The following is a 14,865-nucleotide window of genomic DNA, read 5'->3' as shown; positions in this document are numbered from 1 at the left end:
GCTGTCGTAAGGATATCTTTCATTTTTTTCCCAAATTTTGGTTCTGGAACTGCTTTTGCCAAGAAAATGGCAAAGTCAATGTTTTCTTTTTTTTTATTGCCAATTGTTTTATATGTTCCATGTTTGCCAAAAGGACCCACAAATGTTCTTTGGGTTTGTTCAGAGCTCAGCTCACCAGAAATACGATCACAATTTTTCAAGAAACTCTTTTTAAATACGTTTTTCCCAGATCAAAAGTTATCTAATTTTTTACTCCTGGCACGTTTAAGCTTGGCCAAGATATTTTTTTAACAATGGTTTTATAGTTGTAGCTTCTTTTGAACCTGCTTGGAATTTTGCCACCTCTAGCAGGAAAACACATGTGTTCATTGAGAATCTACTGTGATTCAAAACACTTTTCACACTTTGGACATTGAAAAGGGACAATATAAATTGAGTGGACATAAAGTGGATTATTCTACTCAGATTCACCAATATCACCATTTTCAAAACCACCCTGATTTGCCTTTAACTTATTAGGCAGGGGGCGATATTCTGTATGCCTCTTCTTTAATAAAAGAGCCCGAAAAGCCTTATTTCTAGTATGGATTTGTTTATGCTTCAGAAGTTTGCTTTGAATCTTAAATCCTTTTTGACAAAAACAACATTGAAAACGTCTTTCTTCTGAATGTGTAAGTTGGTGGATTTTTAAGTGAGGTGACTGTTGAAAAGATTTACTACACAAGACACATTTAAAAGGCCTCTGACCAGTATGAATGAGTACATACCTATTAAGTTTTGACTGTGATGGAAGCATCTTGCCACAGATTGTACTTGCATGAATATTCTTTCTTCTCTTCATGTTATATGTGGGATTGGACTTACAGCACGGGTGTAATGCCCATCTTTCCTCTGGTAAAAGTATTATACACTCCATACATTGGCTTTTCTTGCTTGGCCTCCAGCAGTCTTCTGACCTGTTTAACCTTATTCTGATAGGTTTCATTGTGAAGTTGTTGGTGCTTCACAGATGTCTTCAGATTTTTTAAGTGGCACTGACAAACACTACATTTAAAAGGCAGATTATGAGTTAGTTGATGCCTCTCCAGATGAACTAGTTGTCTAAAGGTTTTATGACACACATCACATTCAAATGGCTTTTGACCAGTATGAATGAGATAGTGCCTAGTTAATTTTGTTGATGGTGTTTCAAAGTGCTTGAAGCAAATATTGCAAATATATGGCCTGTTTCTAGGTAGTTTGTTGGCTACCACGCACTGTTGAATCTTTAGCATTTTTAAATTGTTTTCAGCCATCATATTTTTCAGTGATATACTCTGATGAGCTCCATAGTGTTCTTACACCAATGTTGCCTCAAGGCTGAAAGTCTGTTGATTTTGTTGTCTTGACTAGTACCATTAAAACGATGTGAAGATTTCATGAAAGTAGGCGAACAAGAAATGAAAGACCTTAGCGGAATTGAGGCAGGTCCGACCCTCCCTGGGGGTCTTTCCACTTCTCAATCGGGTTTCTGAAGTCCTCCTCACACACCTGGAGCTGGCGAGGGCCTGGGAGCCACGCACCTCAGGCCCAGGTGCCGCGAAGGCAGTGCGCGCACCTGCTTTCTTAGTATCTTCTTGTTGATGTGAACCTTTATCATTATGAGTTCTTTTCTCTAGTATTTCTTAAAGTATATATTTTCTCTTATTAATATGGTTATATAAGCTTTTAGTCGGTCAGTGTGTAAATGGTATGCATCATGCCATTTTTCTTATTTTCAAATATTCTATATTATTAAATTTTACATGTTTCTTTTCAGGATAATTTGATGGAATCTTTCATCTAGTGTGATACTCTCGGCCTTTTAATTTGGAATACTTAAGTCTAATTTCTTTTAATGAAAATATAGGTATGATTTGGTTTAAATAGACCATATTACTATATATTTATTTTTGCCTGTTTTAAGTTCTTTTCCACACCTCTCCTTTGAAATGATTAATAGTTTTAACTATTAAAATTTTACCTCATTTGGCTAGAAAGTGAAATGTTCTGCCATTGTCGTAGTGTTTATCCTTAGGATTACAATATATATCTTTGGCCTATCACAATTCAGTGTAAATTAGTTTTGTTATTTTTTCTTTTGAGATGGAGTCTTACTCTTGTCACCCAGGCTGTAGTGCAATGACACGATCTCAGCTCACTGCAACCTCTGCCTCCCGGGTTCCAGCAATTCTCCTGCCTCAGTCTCCCGAGTAGCTGGGATTACAGGAGCATACTAACACACGTGGCTAATTTTTGTATTTTTAGTAGAGATGGGGTTTCACCATGTTGTTCAGGCTGATCTCAAACTCCTGACCTCAGGTAATTCACCCACCTGGGATTACAGGCACGAGCCACTGTGCCTGGCCGGTTGGTCACATTTTTGCCCAATTTTTGTTACATTAACATCATTTTGGAATATATGTCTTTTCTTTAGAAATGTTTTTTCTTAAAGTACACGTTTCCTCCTATTATTTTTTGAGACAGGGTCTTGCTCTGCCTTCCAGGCAGGAGTGCAGTGGCTTGATCATGGCCCACTGCAGCCTTGACCTCCTAGGCTCACATGATCCTCCTGCCTCAGCCTCCCAAGTAGCTGGGACTATAGGCACATGCCACCACACCTGGCTAATTTTTTTTCTTTTTTTTTTTTTTGAGATGGAGTCTCCCTCTATTGCCCAGGCTGGAGTGCAGTGGTGTAATCTTGGCTCACTGCAACCTCTGCCTCCTGGGTTCAAGCGATTCACTTGCTTCAGCCTCCTGAGTAGCTGGGACTACAGGTATACACCACCACGCCCAGCTAATTTTTTAAAAATATATTTTTAGTAGAGACAGAGTTTCACCATATTGGCCAGGCTGGTCTCGAACTTCTGACCTCATGATCCGCCCTCCTTGGCCTCCCAAAGTGCTGGGATTACAGGCATGAGCCACCATGCCCCGCTGGCAATTTTTTTTTTTTTTTTTTTTTTTTTTGAGACGGGAGTCTTGCTCTGTCTTCCTAGGCTGGAGTGCAGTGGCACGATTTCTGCTCACTGCAAGCTCTGCCTCCCGGGTTCACACCATTTTCTTGCCTTAGCCTCCCTAGTAGCTGGGACCACAGGTGCCCACCACCACGCCTGGCTAATTGTTTTGTATTTTTAGTAGAGATGGGGTTTCACTGTGTTAGCCAGGATGGTCTCGATCTCCTAACCTCGTGATCCACCCATCACGGCCTCCCAAAGTGCTGGGATTACAGGCATGAGCCACCGCCGGCTGGCTAATTAAAAAAAGAAATAATTTTGTAGAGGCCGAGCACAGTGGCTGAAGCCTGTAATCCCAGCAGTTTGGGAGGCCAAGGTGGGCAGATCACTTGAGGTCTGGAATTTGAGACCAGCCTGGCCTGGAGGTCTGGAATTTGAGTCCCAGAAATAAGGAGAGGGAACAGTGGAGAAGTAGTATTAGATATGCTTACCACATGTTTTTTGTTTTTGTTTTTGTTTTTTGTTTTTTTTTGAGACAGAGTCTCGCTTTGTCCCCCAGGCTGGAGTGCAGTGGTGCGATATTGGCTCACTGCAAGCTCTGCCTCCTGGGCTCACTCCATTCTCCTGCCTCAGCCTCCCAAGTAGCTAGGACTACAGGTGCCCGCCATCAAGCCCGGCTAATTTTTTGTATTTTTAGTAGAGACAGTGTTTCACCATGTTAGCCAAGATGGTCTCGATCTCCTGACCTCATGATTCACCCACCTTGGCCTCCCAATGTACTGGTATTACAGGCAAGAGCCAACGCGCCTGGCCACGCTTACCACTCTTTTTAAATTCTCTCTTTCACTCTTCTGGTAATTAATTTCCATAAGTATGTCTCTCCAAGATTCATTCTGGATATTTTCTTCAGCAATGTTTTCATTTATCTGATTCTTCTTTGAGGCAGGGAACTTGCCTTTGACCCTTGAGCCATAATACCAAGCTTTTAGGGTAGATTTTATTATTCTCCAAGTAGAGGTGGGAATTGAGGGTTAGAAATGATAAGCAATTTGTTCCAGGTTACCCAGAATGAAAAGGGCAGAGCAAGGACTATCATCATAGATCAGCATCACCCAAACCCAAACCCTTTCTGCTGTGCTTGTTTTTTCCTTGGCTGTGAATGTTCCCCAACTCTCATCTCCCAGGAGGTGAAACCACAGTGAAGTCTTTCAACTTTTTTGGCACTGTGATATATTTCTTTCTAGATTATAAAAAATCACCAGCCTGGGCAACACAGGAAGACCCCATTTCTAAAAAAAAAAAAAAAAAAAAAAAGCCAGATGTGGTGGCATGTGCCTGTAGTCCCAGCTACCTGGGAGGCTGAGGTGGGAGGATCTCTTGAGCCATAGAGGACAAGGCCACAGTGAGTGGTGATCATGCCACTTGCACTACAGTCTGGCAATAGAGCCAGATCTTGACTCTAAAAAATAAATAAATAAATAAACAAACAAATAAACATCAGTGAATTTTTTCATTATCCATTATATTTTCCCAAGATTTTTTTCTGGTATTCTAAGTGTTGATGTGCTGTTCTCAATTTAAGGTCACACTGATCAAGTTGCTCAAAGAAGAGCAAGATGTTCGGATATTTACCAAAGGAGATTGAGCAGTAGGTCTGAAAAAGTCAATCCTGGCATACATTCTTCATCCCATCAGCAGCAAGATGGAGAAGCAGCAATGCATGGTGCCCACATGGACTCTTCAGTAAGATAGTAAGTGACCAGTCAGCATGGTTGGAATGTACCAGCCGATGAAATACATAAGCATGTAGCTGAATATGTCATTCTTTCCAACTTGACAGAGAGAGAATGACAGAACTCGATTAATGGTTGAGCAAACTTCATTGTAGCCCTGGTATCAGTGGATCAAATGTGTGTAAAAGACTTTCAGAGCATATGTGAACTACCTTTTCTCCATTTGCTCACAGCACTCCCTATGCTATTTCACCCTATAATCGGAAAGGCAGTTTTCGTAAACAAGACCAAACCCATGTTAACATGGAGAGAGAGCAAAAACCTCCAGAGAGAAGAATGGAGGGGAACATGCCGGATGGGACCTTAGGGAGCTGGTTCAAGATCACAGTGAGTGTCCTGGCAAAATGGATCTAACGTTCCGAAGGAGAACAGGGGTAACTGTGTTGGATTTGTGTAGACACTAGATCCTTTTGTAAGGGCAGGAAAATTTGTAATCTGTCCTTTATTACTAGGAGTTAACATCCTAGATCATCTAAGAGTAAATTCAGAGAAGCAATGTAAAGGGAACAGACTGACTGCAGAGAGAATGGAAGAGGTCATTTACAATCAAAGGAGGAAACGAATGCTAAGGAGATAGAGTATCTCCACACCGCATGCTTCAGTTTGGCTCAAACTAAGGGTGTGAGGGGTTGAATTAGTGGGGTCCTTGTCAAAGGGGCAGGCCTGGTCTGCCTTAGGTAAACTCTTGTGGGACTTTATAAAAGAAAACTCATATTAAACATCTTAAATTGATTATTTTAAGAAAACTGAATAGTAAGAAAGGGTATTTAGGAAATCCATGTGTGCTTAGAAATAATAGATATTAGAAATGATGAATGACATAATAATGAAATACATAAGTTAGCAATAATGGATGTTGTCCTATCTTCAACTATTTTAAAGCCTGAAAGGAACATATTTGGGTCCAATTTTAATGTTTAATTCCATTATGTCAGTCTCCTTTCCTCACTCATTCTTTCTTTCACTCATAGGTTCCCTTCGGCATAAAATACAATGAGAAGTGGCTGCTGAATTTGATTCGGAACGAATGCAGTGTACCCTTCATCCCAGTTGAAGTAAGAAAGGACCATGAGGCAGACGAGAAAAAACAGGACAGGTTGGGGACTGGATGAGCAGAGACTCTGGCCTCATATTTTATTTCTCTTGCAACTCTCCCTATAGTTTCACTATGAAAACATGCATGCCAGCTTCTTTGTGGAGAATGCCAGCATCGCCTATGCACTGAAGAATGTCAGTGGCAAGATTTGGGATGAGGATAATGAAAAGGTGTGTGTCAAGTGAATGACCAAGGCCAGCATTGAGCAAGAGGGCAGAGCAAGTGTGAGGTCTTACTTGATCTTGGGGCTCAAAGTTCCTAGTGCTTACTCAGCCCCTCTTGCGTTCTCTGCAGATATCAATCTTTGTCAACCCTGCTGGTATACCCCACTTTGCGCAGAAGGAGCTGAAGTCAGAAAAGGTGGAGAAGATAAAGGTAATACAGACTCATGGCAAGTTGTTCACACAAAGCCAGACCCACCGCTTCTTCCCTACCTATTGTCCCCTTCACCACCTCAACTTCAGAGCCTCTGAAAACCATCTCTATACTCTGCAGCTGGCCATGAACCAACAGTGTGATGTCTCCCAGGAAGCTCTTGATATCCAGAGACTCCCCTTTTACCCAGGTATGGCTGATAACAGTAATTCTATGGCAGATGAGGGCAGAGGTGTCTGTGTGAGATGGAGACTTAGAGTTGGCAACTTGGGGAGGAGTTAATGCTGATGCTGTACCAGGCAGGTCCCTCTCAGACTTCTGATTTTCTCCTCTCTGCTTTCTGGAGACATGATGACCCGTGATACTAAAATGGCGTCGAATCCTGGAAAGTGCATGGCTGCCTCCCTGCACGTCCATGAAGAGAACATACCTATGGTGAGGCCATAGGCTCATGCTGTGATTGAGGGTGAAAGTGGAAGAGATTAGCTAGGAGGCTAATTGGTCTAAGATATCCCCTGTTGGGGGCCTTCACTCTTAATTCTTAATTCATGCCTCATCATAGCTTTTGCCCTTGAACCCAAACAGCAACAAAGCCTCCCAGAAGCTTGACATTATGCCAAAGGCCCCCGACATTAACAAGCTGAATTTCTTGAAAAATAAAATGATCGTTTTTTCAAGAAAAAGGGAGAGGAGGGTAGTGTGACAAGAGGCAAGGAAGTGGATTTGTTGGCAAGGGAGGAGACTGAGGGTGCAGGGCCCTCTGGCTGCTCTTTCCTGGGTCTATGTGGTTCTTCTGCATAATTGCAGGTGATGTCTGCAGTGGGGATGGACAAATGGAAAGGGACAGAGCCAGGAGAGAAGTGTGCGGACAGAAGCCCAGTGTGCACCACCTTCTCGGATAACTCCAGCAACATAAAGTCAGTCGTACCCTCTGTCACCGCCTGGGGCCCTGACCTGTGCTTGATAGTGCCCTTCTGCAGGAGGAGGCAGCACTGGTCTTCTGGGAGGACCACAGACCCTCTCCTTCCCCCTCGCCCCACTCCTCTCTCTGTGTCACTCACTCATCTGTGCTTAGAGGTCTCCTTTCCTTCCTCTGACATGCTGCCCTTTTCACCTGCTCTGGGATGCGTTTCCCGCCTGTCTCCACCCAGCCTCCTTCAGCGTGCCCTCTGTGAGTGTGCACCAGGAAGCAGGACTTCCCCACCTCCCCAGGACCAGCAGTATTCAGGTGCTGGTGCCCTGGACCCAGAAGAGTCCTCCAGCCCAGGTCTTCATGCTGAGACAGGCCTTCCTGCCTCCATGCTGAGACACGGTTTCCCTCCCCTGTCCTGAAGGGGATTCTCCTTCTCTTGCTCCAAATAGGTTCTCCCACCCGTCCTGAGCTGGCATGGGGGCTTCCCTGCCCCATACTGAGGGCTGAGGCCCTGGGTGGCTGCTGTCATGCCATCTCTCCTCTGGCCCAATGCCAGGAGCTGGGCCCTCCTCGGGGAGAAACCTGGGTTTCCTGAGTCAGGGGACCAAAAGTGGGCTACCTTCCCGAGGCAGGAGTGGATGGCAGAGGGCAGAGGAGGTTGAGGAGACAGGCCTCTCGGGGCGCTGTCTCTCCTTCCCTCCACAACTCACATTGTCTTGCCTGGGCCCTCAGAGGAGTCCTGGGTAGCCCAAGACAGGTAGCATTCTTCGGTCAAGGCGTCAGCACAGAGGGGCACAGGTGTCAGGGACCATCACAGGAGAATGCAGTGGTCGGGAGAGGGGGTCCCCAGACTCTGAACCCCATGCTGAGCTAGGGCCTGACCCTTCACTCCTCCATTTCCCATGCCCAGCTCAGACTGAGCTCACACAGGTGAGAAAGGCTCCAGCTGCATCCAGTGGGCCCCAGCCCAACAGGTGCATGTTTTCCTTACCTGCCTCGGTCCCCAGGACCAGCCAGGGGCGGTGAGGGAAAGGGCTGCAGCAGGGGCGCCCTTTTCTTCTCTCTTCCTCCTTGAACTCCATCACCAAGGTACAGCGTCTTTCCCTTCCCTTTGCTTTGCATCCTGTTTCTCACTTGTCTCTCCTCTCCTATGTCTCACCTGTCTCTCCCTCCCCTACCTTCACCCCGTTTCTGCCATCATCCCTCTGTCTTCCCCTTCCTGCCTCCTGAGCCTGCATCACCACCCTCCCTGTCCCAGCATCCTGGGCCGTCCCTAAGAGCTGACCTGGTCTTGGACAGGGCCAGGCCAGGCAGATTGATGGACACCCAGTGAGGTAGCAGAGCCCTGGGCTCCCACCCCATTTCCTGCTCCCTGTGGAGCCTTCATTGGGGACCTGGACAAAAGTGAGAGAGGGATGGAGGGAGGGGAAGAAAGTCCTGAAGCCTGGGCTCTCAATGCAGGGTTGCAGGGGCAGGGACTCCGGAGTGTAGGTGGACACACTGCACTGTGTCTCTGATGTAGGTGTGATTGCTCCCATGAGGAGGACAGCTCCACAGTTTCACTTACCGTTGTCCATTTTGTTTTGATTTTCGGCAGCTCCATCCTGGAACTGTTCCCCAAATTATTATGCCTGGTAAGCGTATTCCTTGATCATTGACTTTCCTAATTGGGATTGATGCTGCCCCCAACTGCCCCAAACCCCTTTAGATATTGTCCCAGTTACATTTATGGATCTAACCCTTAAACCTCAAGGGAGGGGGGAAGGTGATACAGTCCCATGTGGGAACTTGGCAGAGCCTGTGGAGCTTCTTCACACAAGTTCACAACAGCCTTCAGGTGGCGGCAATGCTGACTGTAGTAATCTTGCCCATGTAATTTCCAGAACGCTTTCACACCTGATTTCTGATCTCACCCTCTCCTGGGTCTTTCCTTTTCCCTAATTATCCAGTGCCACCTCCCTACTTTGCACTATTGACTTCCTCTTGCCTTCCCCAGGATGGCCAGCAGTCACCCAGACCAACTCTGTGTGGTACTGAAGCCCACAAGACGTTACCAACCTGTAAGGTGAGAAGAGAGGATCCAGCAGGGTGGTGCATGAGAAAGGGGGGGTACCATCTGTGGTCCTGGGGACTCTTTATTCCAGGGAAGCTTCTTTGGATCTGAGATGTTGAAGAATCTGGTCCTGCAATTCCTGCAGCAGTAAGTATCCCTGGGAATCTGAGGCAAGAGAGGGTTAGGTCAGATGAGGTTACCCAAGTACAAGTCTGCCCACAGTGAGACTTTTAAGTCTCATTTGGCACCCAGGCCACAGAGATAGCCTATTCTCATTGGTCCCCAACAGGTATTACTTGATCTATGACTCTGGAGATCGACAGGGTCTCCTTAGTGCTTACCATGATGAGGCCTGCTTCTCCCTGAGCATTCCCTTCAACCCCGAGGACTCAGCCCCGTGAGTATTATAGCTCAGACCCTGGTCTGGGGCCGTGTGACTCCCCTGCAGAAAGACACCAACTCCTGGAAATGCCCTCGCTGGCCAGACCACCCACTCCTGCTCCTCTTTTTCTCCTAGGAGCAGCTTGTGCAAGTACTTCAAGGATAGCAGGAATATAAAAATTCTCAAGGACCCCTGTAAGTGTGTGATGGAGAAGACTGGGCAGGGTAAGCGGGTGTGACAGGAACAATCACACAACCGAAGTGTGGCAGCCCCCCAAATCCTTGCTTCTCTTCTCCTCTACAGACCTGAAGGGGGAGCTGCTGAGGCACACAAAACGTGACATTGTGGACTCCCTCAGTGCGTTGCCCAAAACTCAGCATGACCTCAGCTCCTTCCTGGTGGACATGTGGTGCCAGACGGTGAGTACCTGCTTCCTCCCTCGGGCAGGCCCAGAGAGCCAGAGGTGGGTAGGAGGTTAAGGGAGATTCTGAGCACCTGAGCTCTTCCCTTTCAGGAATGGATGCTCTGCTTTTCTGTCAATGGGGTATTCAAGGAAGGTGAGTGTCTGTAGAGTCCCTTCCCCAGATCCGCCACTGCTCCCTCCCCCTGGCTGGGCTCCCTCTCAGAACTCCCCCAGCTTCCCTGATTTCGTTCCTTTCCTTCCTCTTGTTCCCTCTGTGTTTTCCCACCCCAACTCTGCCCATAAACCACCCTGATCTGACCTAGGTCCACGCCTGTCTGCCCTGCACAGCTCAGGCTTGCATTAAGGTCACAGACTGTGGAGTCTGACAGCTCTCATCCCAGGTCCTTACTCTGTGAACTTGTGCTAGTTACTTAACCCTTCACTTTCCTCATTTGCACAATAGGGCTAATAATAACCCATCTCTTGGGCTACTGTGATACAGGAATCAAGTGAACTTGTGGTTTTCACAGGGCCCCACACATGATAGGGGCCCTATCACTGGGAGCGGATTATTCCTGTTGTTGCCCTCCCCATTCCTACCACATCCGCCTGACTCCAAGTGAGCAATTATCCTGACCTGGCCCCCTTCTGTGTGAGTGTCAAGCAAGACTGATTGGGGAACACCGTGTGAACATGTAAAGCCTGTGCAACTCCAAGGCAATGTTGTTTGTTGTCTTTGAAGTGGAAGGACAGTCTCAGGGATCTGTTCTTGCCTTCACTCGGACCTTCATCGCTACCCCTGGCAGCAGTTCCAGGTTAGTGCTATGTTGTGGGTGGGAGCACCCATCCCGGCCTGGGGCCAGTGGTGTGGGAATGTGGTGGTGCAGTCCTCGGGGTGTTCTCAATGTTGTAAAAAACCAACAGTCTAGTGTAATAGTTAAGAGTATGGGCCAGGAGCAGTGGCTCATGCCTGTAATTCCAGTATTTTAGGAAGCTGAAGGTGGGAGGATTGCTTGAGCCCGAGAGTTTGAGACCAGCCTAGGCAACACAGTGAGACCCTATCTCTACAAAAACACTAAAAATTAGCTGGATGTGGTGGTGTGCATCTATCATCCTGCCATTCAGGAGGTTGAGGTGGGAGGGTCTTGACCCCAGGAGGTTGAGGCTGCAGTGAGCCTAGATCACATCACTGCATTCCAGCCTGAGTGAGACCCTGTATTGAAAAAAATTTTTAAAAATGTGTGGGCTCTGGAGTCAGAGTATGAGTTCTTTCCTGATGCGATACTCACTGTGACTTTGGTCGAGGCATATGACCTTTTTGTAATTCAGAATCTTCCTTTGAAACTGGTGATTACACTGTCTATTCCCTTGGGCTATTGTAAAGGGCAAATGTGAGTGTAAAACCATCCTTGGGTTGTAGGTAAACCTGCAAAACTGGTGAAGCATATAGGCAGTCTCTCCAAAGGTGGGCTCTGTGGGAGGGTTAGAGGGTACCAGCCAAAAAGCTAGGAGGCAGGCACAGTAGAGGTATCAAAGAAATCAGGTTTCTGAACAGTAGGAAAAGATTCTTGTAGGGGGTGGGGAGATGTCCTTCTCTCCAGCTACCTGATGGCCCATTTTTCCTCCAGTCTGTGCATCGTGAATGACAAGCTCTTTGTGTGGGATACCAGCCACCAAGGGACCCAGAGTGCCTTATTCACCCTAGTGCCCACAGCCTTCTCCAGCGTGCCTGCCTTCTCCCAGGAGCAGCAGAAAATGGTGCAGGTTTTCTCTGTCCAGTCGGGGATGAACTACCAGTTGTCTCAGAAGTGAGTGCTAGGCCGGGCGTGGTGGCTCACGCCTGTAATCCCAGCACTTTGGGAGGCCGAGGTGGGCGAATCACGAGGTCAGGAGATCGAGACCATCCTGGCTAACACGGTGAAACCCCATCTCTACTGAAAATAGAAAAAAAAAATTAGCCGGGCGTGGTGGCGGGCGCCTGTAGTCCCAGCTACTTGGGAGGCTGAGGCAGGAGAATGGCGTGAACCCAGGAGGTGGAGCTTGCAGTGAGCTGAGATTACGCCACTGCACTCCAGCCTGGGCAACAGAGCAAGACTCCGTCTCAAAAAAAAAAAAAAAAAAAGAAGTGAGTGCTGGGTGTGTATGGTGATCAGTGATTGGTATGCGCTGGGAGGAGCAGGGGAATGAATAATGGGAACTTGCAGATCGTTGGCTTTGCTTCTTTATTTCACTCAGTATCAAACTGTACATTTCCCTTTTGGTATATATTCAGCTACCTAGTTATTTTGAACAGGTGTACAGTACTTCTCTGAATTCTGTCAATTGAGAAAAATGACGAAACAAGTCTCAATCATTTTAGGAGGTTTATTTGCCAAAGTTAAGGACATGTGCCGGGGAGACAGGTCTATGCCTTTCAAAGATGATTTTGAGGACTCTGGATTTAAAGGGGAAAGGGTAGGATATTGAGAAGTACACAATTTTCATGTAAGGGGGAGGGTAGGGAAAGATAGTTACTCATGCCTTTGTCTGGCTCAGTGAATCTGCATTTTTTTATATAAAGATGACATAGACAAAATGGGGCTGGGGAACAATCAGATATGCATTTGTGTCTGGTGGACAGGGGGGTGACTGTACCTGTAAAGATAAGCTATCAATTTACATTGTCGTGGTGAAATTTTAATAGAAACACCTTACGGTAAAGATCTTGCAGCTCACGAGAAATTTCCTTGCGGACAAAATATGGGGGAGGTGTGTAGCTTTTCATCTTATAGCCATCTTATTTAGGAACCGAAAGAGGAGGCAGGTTTGCATGACCCAGTTCCCAGCTTGACTTTTCCCTTTAGCTTAGTGATTTTGGGATCCCAAGATTTATTTTCCTTTCACAGTTCCGTGGATCCTGTTCCTTTGTTGGTAGACATTTGGCTTTTCAGGGTTGGTAGACATTTGGCTTTTCACAGGGTTCCTTCTGCTGCAATAAATTCCAGAAAACACAGACATGTTTCTGTTGCATAGATTAAGAAATGGCATTGTATTGTCAGAGTGTCTCCACTTGGGTCCTAATGGATGTTACCTGTCCTTCCCCCACCACAGCTGCCTTCATAACAACCAGTGTGACTACGTCCAAGCTCCTCATGTTCTTGCACGGCCCAAGGTGAGGTCTAGGAATTCAGGCCAAGTGAGCAGAGGTTGGGTGACCTGGGGATGGAACTTTGGGCTTCCGGCTCTGCTGCTCTCCCAGCTCCCTCCTGCACTTCCTCTCGGCCAAGGGCAAGATCCCAGAGAAGGCCCTCACATAGACTGACCTAGGATTCTGAAAACAAAGCCCTAAGAGGAAATCCTTAAGTGTCATAATCTTCAGCCTCATCATCTTTCCTGTATTTTTATTCCAATAGATGTATTTCCCTGTGACTGAACCAGGAGATCTGGCTCGGGCTAAGAAACCAAAGCCCAACTCACAGGGTTGACTCTCATCCTTCCAAAGGGGCCAGTTCTGTGCACTTGTCCACCCCTGTCACCCCCAGGATCTCTGTTTCTTTTCACAATAAAGAATGATGTTGCTTGTTATGTCAATTCCCTGCAAAATCCATTTGAGTCAGGCATTATAATCTCTGTTCTACGGAAAAGGAAAGGAATATTCAGAGAGAATGAGTAACTCCTGGGAAATCGTAGAGTCGAGTCTCAAATCTTGGACCCAGCCTTAGGACAGAGCTGTGCTCCAGAGGGCCATGTGGCTTCCAAGGTGGGGAGTGCTCTCTAACCCTGTTAAACCTGGAGGCTAATATTCTATGTCCCTAGTCCATCAAGTAAGATATTTTTTATGCAGAGAACATTATTACTTTCTTAGCCATACAAATCTATTCAAATTTAAAAACAACCCATTTGAGGAAAAATAGCATTAAAGAATGCATGAAAACCTGAGAAGAAAAAATTGCCCACATATATGATGGACATAGGATTAATAGTCTTCATATATAAAGAAATCAGTAGAGAGAAGGGAAAGTGATACCAATCTCAAATCGTTATAAAAAGCTATTGCAGCCGGGCACGGTGGCTCAAGCCTGTAATCCCAGCACTTTGGCAGGCTGAGGCAGACGGATCACTTGTCAGGTGTTCAAGACCAGCCTGACCAAAATGGTGAAACCTTGTCTCTACTAAAACTACAAAAATTAGCCAGGTATGGTGATACATGCCTGTAGTTCCAGCTACTCTGGAGGCTGAGGCAGGAGAATCGCTTGAACCCAGGAAACAGAGGTTGCACTGAGCCGAGATTGCACCACTGCACTTCAGCCTGGGTGACAGAGCAAGACCCTGTCTCCAAAATAGTAGTAATAATAATTTCAAAGTAAAAAATAAAAAGCAATTGCAGTGGCCCCCCAAAATCTATGAAAAGCTATCCAACTATAATAACTACAAAAACATAACTGCAGTCGTTAAGATAAGGTGGTAATTTAGAAGAAAAAGCTAAAAACATTTTCAGAAAAATAACATTGTGTGTGTGCACGCACATGTGCATGTGGGGAATCGTGTCTATATTGACGTAGTAGTTTCCTAGAGCTGCCATAATAAAGTACCACAAACTAGGTGGTTTAAAACTGCACAGATTTCTTTTCTTACAGTTCTGGAGGTCAGAAATCCAGAATCAAGATGCCAGTAGGGCCATGCTCCGTCCAAAGGCTCTAGCGGAGAATTCTTCCTTGCCTCTTCCAGCTTCTGGTTGCTGCTGATGATTTTTAGCTTGTGGCAGCATAACTGGTATCTCTGCCTCCATCTTCACATTGTCTTTTTTTCAGTGTCTTCTTTCCCTTTCAAAGTCACTCACTGGATTTATAGTTCACCCTAATCCAGGGTAATTTCATATCTAGATCCCTACATTAA

The 14,865-nt window shown here is 46.1% G+C and overlaps 1 protein-coding gene and 1 pseudogene across 3 annotated transcripts in view; one reads left to right on the top strand and one right to left on the bottom strand.

The window, feature by feature from the left end:
• The window catches only part of LOC102146540 (zinc finger protein 770-like), a 2,133-nt pseudogene extending 799 nt beyond the window's left edge, over positions 1-1,334 (bottom strand).
• NXF3 (nuclear RNA export factor 3) overlaps positions 1-13,560 on the top strand; it is an 18,187-nt gene extending 4,627 nt beyond the window's left edge. For 2 of the 3 annotated variants that reach the window (XM_005594211.5, XM_065537780.2), the window contains 19 exons: positions 4,558-4,726; positions 4,942-5,095; positions 5,740-5,823; positions 5,930-6,034; positions 6,159-6,239; positions 6,360-6,429; positions 6,586-6,674; positions 7,047-7,156; positions 8,750-8,786; positions 9,149-9,217; positions 9,297-9,352; positions 9,495-9,602; positions 9,723-9,781; positions 9,891-10,006; positions 10,102-10,144; positions 10,733-10,805; positions 11,619-11,748; positions 13,081-13,141; positions 13,383-13,560. In XM_005594211.5, the coding sequence (XP_005594268.1) occupies positions 4,558-4,726; positions 4,942-5,095; positions 5,740-5,823; positions 5,930-6,034; positions 6,159-6,239; positions 6,360-6,429; positions 6,586-6,674; positions 7,047-7,156; positions 8,750-8,786; positions 9,149-9,217; positions 9,297-9,352; positions 9,495-9,602; positions 9,723-9,781; positions 9,891-10,006; positions 10,102-10,144; positions 10,733-10,805; positions 11,619-11,748; positions 13,081-13,092 (1,565 nt within the window). In that variant the 3' untranslated portion in view covers positions 13,093-13,141; positions 13,383-13,560. Of the gene's footprint in view, positions 1-1,798; positions 1,889-4,557; positions 4,727-4,941; positions 5,096-5,739; positions 5,824-5,929; positions 6,035-6,158; positions 6,240-6,359; positions 6,430-6,585; positions 6,675-7,046; positions 7,157-8,749; positions 8,787-9,148; positions 9,218-9,296; positions 9,353-9,494; positions 9,603-9,722; positions 9,782-9,890; positions 10,007-10,101; positions 10,145-10,732; positions 10,806-11,618; positions 11,749-13,080; positions 13,142-13,382 lie in introns of all 3 variants that reach the window. The other variant, XM_065537781.2, reaches the window with a different exon arrangement.
• The last annotated feature ends 1,305 nt before the right edge of the window (positions 13,561-14,865 follow it).

Source organism: Macaca fascicularis, chromosome X (assembly GCF_037993035.2).
Source record: "Macaca fascicularis isolate 582-1 chromosome X, T2T-MFA8v1.1".
Lineage (NCBI taxonomy): Eukaryota > Metazoa > Chordata > Mammalia > Primates > Cercopithecidae > Macaca > Macaca fascicularis.
The sequence above is the reverse complement of the archived record's forward strand: the minus strand, read 5'-3'. Positions and strand labels throughout refer to the sequence as shown.